The sequence below is a fragment of the Vespula vulgaris genome, chromosome 5 (genome assembly GCF_905475345.1).
Source record: "Vespula vulgaris chromosome 5, iyVesVulg1.1, whole genome shotgun sequence".
Taxonomy (NCBI): Eukaryota; Metazoa; Arthropoda; class Insecta; order Hymenoptera; family Vespidae; genus Vespula; species Vespula vulgaris.
This window is the reverse complement of record NC_066590.1, coordinates 2,597,501-2,607,500: the sequence shown is the minus strand read 5'-3', so window position 1 is coordinate 2,607,500 and position 10,000 is coordinate 2,597,501. Positions and strand designations below refer to the sequence as shown.

The 10,000-nt window shown below is 28.9% G+C and overlaps 1 protein-coding gene across 10 annotated transcripts in view; it reads left to right on the top strand.

Annotated features, from left to right (window-relative positions):
- Positions 1 to 10,000, top strand: part of LOC127064224 (5-hydroxytryptamine receptor 1) — a 126,459-nt gene that overhangs the window by 58,813 nt on the left and 57,646 nt on the right. For all 10 annotated transcript variants that reach the window (XM_050994960.1, XM_050994950.1, XM_050994951.1 and 7 more), the window contains 2 exons: positions 991 to 1,234; positions 6,512 to 6,724. In XM_050994960.1, coding sequence (XP_050850917.1) covers positions 991 to 1,234; positions 6,512 to 6,724 — 457 coding nt within the window. The remainder of the gene's footprint in view (positions 1 to 990; positions 1,235 to 6,511; positions 6,725 to 10,000) is intronic.

Genomic DNA, 10,000 nt, shown 5'->3' with positions numbered 1-10,000 from the left:
TACTTCTTTTGAAAAAAAGAAGAAACAAAAGTTAAATCTAACTGACTTCGTACTCTCCTCTTTCTCCTCATCCCCTCATCACCCTCATCACCCTCAGTTACGTACATAGCTGCATATAATGTTATACTATAAATGTTTATATACACAAACATACACACATATACACTTTACTTTTTCTGTATATAATTATTATTATTATTTTTTTTTTTTATTATTTCTTTTTGAATCGTCCTAAACTAACGACTAACAAAACAAAACGAATATTATAGAATGTTGGAGAGAAAATTGATAGGACGTTACGTGGCCGATAAAATCGATTGAGCTGTTTCAACGTCGTAATACAAACGTAACAAATATCAAAACATAATATACTAATACAATATATATGTGCATACATATGTACATAAATCCACACACGTATACATACATACGTATATCAACTACGTTTCTCTCATTTTCCATAAATGTTCTCCCTCTCTCTCTCTCTCTCTCTCTCTCCCTCTCTCTCTCTCTCTTTCTCTCTCTTCCTCTCTCTCTCTCACACACTCTTTCTTTTCTTCTTTCTTTCTTTCTCTATCTCTTTCATACCCCTTAGTAAATTCATATCTTTTCTTATTATCTCGTTCTCCCTCTTTGTTGCTTCGTTCACCGAGTATTATCATCATGTAAAAGTAAACAAAATGTAATGAAGAGAGAGTATAAGAGAGATAGAAAGATAGTTAGATAGAGATAACTAGATAGATAGATAGATAGATAGAAAGAGAAAGAGAGAGAATAAGAGAGAAAATAGAAACGTTAACCTTTAATGTATTTTCTCAACTAACTTTTCACTTTGTTCTTTCTATCATTCTCTCTCTCTATCTCTATCTCTCTCTTTCTTTTTCTCTTTCATTCTATTTCTTTCTTCATTTCCTTCTCTTTCTCTTTCTTTCTTTCTTTCTTTCTTTCTTTCTTTCTCTTTCTCTTTCTCTCGATCAAATCGCGTCAAAGGTATTGGGCGATCACGAAGCCTCTACAATACGGCGTTAAGAGGACACCGAAACGGATGATAATCTACGTTACCCTCGTTTGGCTCGTCGCAGCTTGCGTTAGTCTGACGCCATTGTTGATTATCGAAAACGCTCATACCTATTCGGAAACTGGACCGTCACACTGCACCGTCTGTCAGAATTTCTTTTACCAGATCTACGCAACTCTCGTCAGCTTCTATATACCTCTTATCGTCATGATACAGGTGAGAACATATTATTATTATTATTATCATTATTATCACTACTATTATTATTATTATTATTATTATTATTATTATATCGCTTTTTCTCTCATTCTTTTTATTTTTCTTTTTTTTTTCCATTTTGCTTCTCTCCGTTCGAATCTATATACGCGTGTGCGTATTTGTGCTTCCTTTCGTTTGAATCTATATACGTATATATGCGTATACATATGTACGTACGCGTGTATGTGTGTGCGCGAGAGCATATGCAATAGCGTGCAGCGTGCAGGTGTAATTAAATGTCGAAGTTCGATCGACCACACCGGCAAAACTCATCTGTCTCTATCTTTCTCTGTCTTTCTAACACATATATAGTTACGATCGTATATACCTACGATATGTACGTACGATATATATACGTTCGTATATAATATATACGTGTGTATATTTACACGCACAAGCGCACAACGCGCTCACTAGCTCTCACGCATAGCAATATAACTAGGAAATCGATTTTCTCACTTAAAAGGACTTCGTACACAAGCGCGTACGAGTTATGCATTATTCAGTGTACCTGTCCGTTCGATCCGACACCCTTTCGTCCTGCATATTATTATCGCTACTGCTACCACTACCAATACTATAATTATTATTATTATTATTATTATTATTATTATTATTATTATTCTTGTTGTTGTTGTTGTTGTTGATGTTGTGGTTGCATTACTATTAATAATGCTACAAGAGGAAGGAAAAGACTCGCATGTTTGTCGACTCGATTAAAATTTATTTCAAGTTTTTTTTTTTTCACTTTTTTCTGTTCTTTTTTCTTTTTTTTTTTTTTTAATTTATCGTAGTTACATCGATCGACAGTAATTCGTCGATCGTCGTTTTCTCATTCGTCTTTAATTTACACTTATAAATATTCATATTTGTGTGTGTGTGTTTCTGTATACGTCGAGATAGGAAAAAGATTTTTATCGCGTTAAATCCAATCTTTTCTCTTTCATTTCGTTATTGCGTGTGTGTGTACTCTTTTCTCTTTTTAATTTTCTTGTAATTTTATAATAAAATATTATATGAAAGATTCATGGTTGATTAGATTTTAATCGTATGCGGAAACGTTTAAATTTGATATAATATTCATTGAGAAATATATAGAAGGAAATGATGAAATGAGATCCTATTAGAATCTATCTATCTATCTATCTATCTATCTTTCTATCTATATATCTATATCTCTTTCTCTCTCTTTCGCAAATTTAATTTATTAATTTGAAATAATTATTCTCTCTACGTAAGCTTTTAAACGTAGCCATTATTCGTCCTTGATTTATTATTCTTGAGTAAAGAAGGAAAGACACGGAGATAGAAAAAGACGAAAAGAAAACACACATACATTTAGTCGTCGATTTAAACGAATCTGCGAATCTAAATCGTATTAACAAAGAGTATAATTTTCTATTTTTCTTATATATATATATATGTTTCTTTTTTTTATTTTGATAACCACCCAACATATACACAGATTTATATATATGTATCTCCGAATTGTTGTCGTTTAACAAAGAACACTCTCTAATCGTTTAGGAAATAACGCCATATGGTAAATAGAATGCGAATTAAAATAAACATCGACGCGTGTCGATCGGATTACATAGCCGGGGCGACCACATCACAGCTGCCATTGTTTTACCCTTAATAACGTGTTAGCCGAGTTGAATTCGAGTGGCCACCAGATATCGAACGAAGCATTCGTTATTATTTACAGCATGTTCAAATATTTCACGTCGATCATTTCCCATCGTTGGGTGCGTGCATTCACTCGCCAACGCGCTGCACTTTTTTTTTCTTCTTTTCTTTTCTTTTTTTTTTTAGAAAATAAATATTTTTTACAAAATAAGTTTTTTTTTTGTTTTAGAAAATAAATTTGTAGAAATCTATGCGAATGTGTCAATTTTATTTTATTTTTTTGTTTGCTCTTTCTTTTTTTGGGAGGGTCTTTTCTTTTATTTTAAGTATTTATTTTTTTATTTTTTTTATCTTTTTTTTTATAAAAAAAAGAACATTTTTAAAAGCATAGTATAGCACAGCATAGCATATGGGGGCATAGCATAGCATAGCATAGCATAACATTGCATAGCATAGCATAGCATAGCATAACTTAGCATGGCATTGCATAGCATAGCATAGCATAGCATAGCATATATATATATGTATATATATAATTATTCCTATATATTCTATATATATATATACACAGCTGTGTATGTGTGTGTGTAGGAATAGCATAGCATAGTTCTGTTTCTATTTCTATGTATGTATGTATGAATGTATATAGCATATATATGTGTGTAGTGTGTCGTTAAGAGACAACGTGATTTAACTCGTTTCATTCGTGTGATATTTCGTTTGTTTGTTGAATCGAGTGTTTACACATTTGTTTGTTATTTTTTCTTTCTTGTGTCGTTTCGGTCTCGGTTTCAATTCGTTTCGTTTGGTTATTCCTTTTTTCTTTTTTCTTTATATATATATATATATATATATATATATATATATATATATATATATATATGTATATATGTATATATAATATATTCTTTGATCCTAAAGAACAAAGAAACTAGATCGGTTTGAATCTGTTGAAAGAGAAATACGGACCAGTGGTAAACTCGATTTTTCGTTGGTGGTTTTGAAAATATTTGTACAACTTTCGAAACTAATATTTGCACTAGACTCTCTTCATGAATAATAGTTGAAGTTTATAGTGAACGAGTTTTTAGAAATCTAATTCATTTTTTATCATATTAATAATTTTTCATTTTATTTATTTATTACATTTAGATGTCTATTTACTATATTCATTCTTTTTCTGCAAACAAGAAACAAAATATTTTCAATTTAATGTTATTTACTTACATTTAAAATACCAACAATTGTTTTTTTTTTCTTCTCCAAGAAAACAATACGGAGAAACAAAATTGATTTTTCCATTTAGATGTATATTTATATATTGTTTAAATATTATAAAATAAAGGAACAAATATTTGTCATAATAAAAATTATTCTGATTATTTTTATTTCAATACGAACGAAAGGAAAAGGAAAAAGCAGAGAAAAATAAATAAACATATCAATCGTAATAGGATAGCCCTTAACAAATAATTTCATACGATATTAAATTTTTAATCCAAATTTCTTATGTTTAATCGTTACAAAGTCAACTATGATATATCATGTATCTATATAAGGGTAACAAAAAGAAGTGTATAATGTATATCACGAGTGAAAAGTTTCCTTCGTAACAAACTTTATTTCTTCGTAATGAAATTTATTTTAACTTTATCCCTTTTTCTTAACGAAACATATTTCATTAATTATATTAGAGAAAAAAGAATTATAGTTACAAACTTCTCGGTTCGTTCTCGCGTGTTATATATTGAAAAAGGAAAGGGAGAAGTGCGAAGTGAAAGAAAAAAACAAAACAGAAAAAAACAAACCAACGAACAAACTAAAAAATATATATATATAAGGAGTGAACTAAAAAGAAAAAAAAAAAAAAAAGAGAAGAAGAAGAAATAGAGGACACGTGCACATGCGCCCGTTGTTGTAATTAACGACTCCTGCGTTTAACATCATTACGTTCATCCACTTTAAAAGATAATGTTTGCAAGCGCACGAGTTTGCTCGTCCCATTTGCGAAATATCGAATCTACGAAGAGCCGAGACTGTACACGATGACAAACGATCGTTAACGACTTGTTGTAATTTTATTATTTTCTTTTTTTTTCTTTCTTTCTTTCTTTTCTTTTTTTTTTTTTTGCCCATTTCTATATCTCGTCGATTAAACTTAATTAACTTGATAGACTTGATAATAATTCAACTGACTTAATAAACTAATTAAGTTAAATAAAAATTTTGCTTTTGTAGAAAATAATTCTCGATCTTCGTCGATTCACGTTCGTTTGACATGATAATTTTTTGATTTCGTTTGATTTCATTGGATTTTATTCTATCTTTCTTTCTTTCTTTCTTTCTTTCTTTTTTTCTTTTCTTTTTCTTTTTTCTTTAGTCAGTCTAAATTTTGTGTTCACAGAAAGTTATTATACTCGATCTCCGTCGTTCGTTCTTTTTTGTTTCTCTATTTTGTCTAATGACTGAAAATTTGATTCCGAGAAAATTATTCTCGATCTTTATCAATTTGCCTTTATTAACATCATATTATATATGTATACATACACATACATACATACATACATCATACATTAATTCAAACATCGCAATATGCTTTCATTGGGAGCAACTGGGAATATAGTTTGTTTCATTATTATTAATACTAATAGCAGACACTTTATCCTGCACAACACACCAAGCTTCCATGTTGTTTAATTATTAATCGTTTATCTATTAATCGTTCGAAAGAGCAAGAGAGAGAGAGAGAGAGAGAGAAAACGATACATTTTCCCCGAGCTATCTGCTCGGAAACCGAAACTGTAGAGTGCTTGTTTATACGTGAATTTTTAAACACATCCCGTGCACCGAACCATAAAGAATTTTTGTTTATATATCAATGCTAACGTTATCGAATGACTGTAGCGTTGTTTTTTTACATTTATGGTAACACGCTATTTTCGTAATTAATACTATAAAATACACCGAAATGATTTTACAATTAATCGTTATACAGATAAACATACGTAACATAGAAGAAAAGAAAAAAAAAGAAGAAAAAATCATAAAAATAATTTTGTAATAAAATCCATAAAATGAAATGCTTCTCGTGTCGAATATTTCTAATAGAACACATTTTCAACATAATATTAAAAAATAACTATATAATTACTAGGATCATAATTAATTATTTCATGTTTCGATATTTCATTTGCAAATTATACATATATATATATATATATATATATATATATATATATATATATAAAAGAAAGAAAAGAAAAAAAAAGAAGAAAAAATCATAAAAATAATTTTGTAATAAAATCCATAAAATGGAATGCTTCTCGTGTCGAATATTTCTAATAGAACACATTTTCAACATAATATAATATAATATAATATAATATAATATTAAAAAATAACTATATAATTACTAGGATCATAATTAATTATTTCATGTTTCGATATTTCATTTGCAAATTATCAAATATATGTATATATATATATAAATATATACGCATGTCGATATAACGTATCTATAGAAAATATTTCATAATACTAAGATAATTTGATAATATCCGTGTTCGAAATATCGTGTGCCGAATCTCAATTTACATGATCTCTCAGGTATACTACAGAATATTCCGTGCGGCACGGAAGATAGTTCTCGAGGAGAGAAGGGCTCAAAGCCACTTGGAAAGCCACTGCTATCTCGATATCGAACCACCTGTACAGCATCCAACGACGCCTGGTATAAATCGTCAATTTAATTCGGACGTAACTACGGGCCAAGGTAGTCCACCAGTCAAACAACATAGAAGTTCCAGTGCTTCCACTACGGTAAGCAAATGAATGAATGAATTAATTAATTAATTAATAATAATAACGATAAGATGGAGAAGGAGAACAACGAAGACAACGAGCAGTGATAACGAAAAAAAATATATATATATATTTGCATGCATCGCGATACGTCGAATTTTTTTTTCTTTTTTTTTTTTTTTTTTTTTACTTATTTTTTCATTTTTTTTTTTGTACGCATTTACAGGACGAAAAATTAAATTAATTCTTAGAAATTAATTTTAAGAATCAATTAGTTGTCTTTCGGTTTTCTCTTTTTCCTCGCGTTTTTTTTTTTTTTTTTTTTTTTTTTTTTTTCTTTTCTTTTTCGAGACCCTTCACAGGTATAGTCGCATGATGATAATCAAAGACAGCGATCGCTGATAAAAAAAAAAGAACAAATATTTGCATGCATCGCAATACGTCGCTTTTTTTTTTTTTCTTTTTCTTTCTTCTTCTCAACTTTCTCGTTACATTGGATTTTCTTCTCGTTTTTCCTTTTTTTTTTTTTGTTTTTTGTTTTTTCTTCATACGCATATATTGGACAAAAACGAAAAGTTTCTAAGCCACTTCAAGGATAAATTATTTTTCTTTCGGTTTTCTCTTTTTTCTCGCGACTTCTTTTTTTCTCTTCCTTTTCGAGAATACCCTTCACAAATTAAATTTGTATGAATATTGTAGAACGGATATAGTCGCATGATGGAAATCGTGTACGTGCTTGATTGTGAGCCTAAAGAAAAATCTCGATGGGGAGAATAATCGATTATTAAAATCGTTTAGAAACTTTTTTCGAGAAAGGAAAATGGATGGGAACAGAGTAGTAGGTAGAGAAGTGGTAGATTTTCTCGCACCATATAATAATAATACTTTAACCATTTAATTTCATTTCTATGACACAAAAATTCATTACTGTATAATATATCAAGACGACACGTTTGAGGTATGCAATTTATCGCGTACTTTTCCATATCTATCTATTATATTTACGTAGTTGAAGCAAGTACCTATTAACGTTTGTATGTATGTATGTATGAATGTACGTATGTATGATGTACGTAATGTAATGTAATGTGATGTAATGTAATGTACTCTGTGTATGTACGTGAAGAATTTTATTCTCGATTCTCGCCCGTATTTACGACCCACTTTTCGAAGAAGAAAATTCCTGGCACGCCTCACGGGATGGTATTCATCGTGTGTATATATATATATATGCATGTGTGTGTGTGTGTGTGTGTGGGTGTGTGGATAAATGAATGAATGTATGAGCGATCACGTATGTAGACGGATAGAGATAGGTAATATAGTAATCTCACGTGGTATACAAAAATAATATCAAATCATCAAATTTGTCATGCCCCAGAGATCGATTCTAGAGAAATAGAAATATATCCATATGAGACGTAAATAAACTACGTGCGATTCCCTTATTCCCATTCGACGAATAATTCTAAACGTGTGGATTTGTTTATTTTGTTTAAATATATATATGTACGTATATATATAATTTTTTTTTATATATATATTTAATCTATATATAGTTTATGTATATTTTACTTTTTATATTTATATTATTATTTATTATTATATATTTATATATTATATATTTAGATTAGTTTAATCTATATTTAATCTATATATAATCTATATATAGAATATATATAGTATTATATTTTATATATACTTATCCATTCAATTAATCGAAATATATATATATATTTATATATTTATATATATATATATATATATATATATATATATATATATAAAATTAGAATCAATGATATATGAAAGAACACAGACTTTAAATATTTCGTAGCTTCAATCCTTTAAGGGATGACACCTTCGGATTACACACACACACACACATATATAAGATGCAGTATTTATGAGAGCACTGTGAAAAATTGCAAGCTGCCTCCTACTCTTTACCGAAGTAAATCACCTAGTTGTACCGATAGAACGTGGCTAAAAAGAGATGCTATGTTTTCTGATTTCTTTTCGCTCTCTCTCTCTCTCTTTCTCTTTTTCTCTCTATCTTTTTCTTTTTTCTTTTTCATCTTCTTTCTTTCTCTTTCTACATCTCTCTGTTTTATTTCGTTGCACGAACGATATCAATATTCTCTTTTTCTTACATACAAAAGAAAGAATCTTCTCGTAACAACTTATCTTTATTTATTTAACGTTAATCGATCGTATTGATCGAAGAAAATGATCGATCGATCGATCACGTCCGATAAATATTGCTAAGTGTATGCTACGGTATTAAAAAAGAAAAAAAATATTCGTTGAGCTTACGTAAAGAGAAAAATAATCGCGAAATATAGATTTCTATATTTAAAAAAAAAAATTGTAATAATAATCAAAATATATACATATATGTATATATATATAAATAAAATATATTAATATATAATTAAAGAGAAACATCAGATTTATCGAAGAAATACACAAGATTTCGAAAGTTAGTTCTTAATAATAAGTGACAGGTACAAGAAGTACATTATGAGAACATGAAAGACCACTCGAGAGGGTAACGATCGCAACATCATCGTGACTTCTCATTGTCCGAACTTCGCCAACTCTGTAACGAAAATTTTTGGAGAAAGTTGAAAAAAAAAACAACAACAACAAAAACGAAAGAACAAAAAATCTCTCACAACTTTTCAAACATTCCCCCTCAAATTGCACGCTTTCGATACGGCTCACTAAACATGTCGAATAAATATTTGTTCTATTATTTCGTATTGTTTGTGTTTTTAACAAACTTTCGAAATATTTGAATTTCAATCGACGCATTTCGGTAAACATTTACATGAAGTTATTCATTTTTTTTTCTATTTACGAAAGTACGAATAGAAATAAAAATGAATTTTTTTTAATTTCCCTTTTTTTTTGTTTTCTATTTTTTATTTATTTATTTATTTATTTATATATTTATTTTTTTTTTTTTCGTAAAAGTAATCCTACGATTCGTACGTTTTATGAGTGTGAGAGTTATTGGCGATGATAGTGGGGATGGTATGGGGGGAGGAGATAGAAATTAAATTATAAAATTAAAGAAAAAAATGATTGTGCGATGCATAGGGTGGCCTAAAAATTGTTAATCGATTCATGAAAAAAAAGTCGATTATTCTTTCGAGAAATTTTTCTTTTATCAATATTTTTCTTTTTTGTTTTTAGTAGATCGTAAAAACAAATGTCGAGAGAATGTTTTATAGAAATTGCAAAAGTATAGAAAATGAAAAGAAAGAAAGAAAGAAAGAAAGAAAGAAA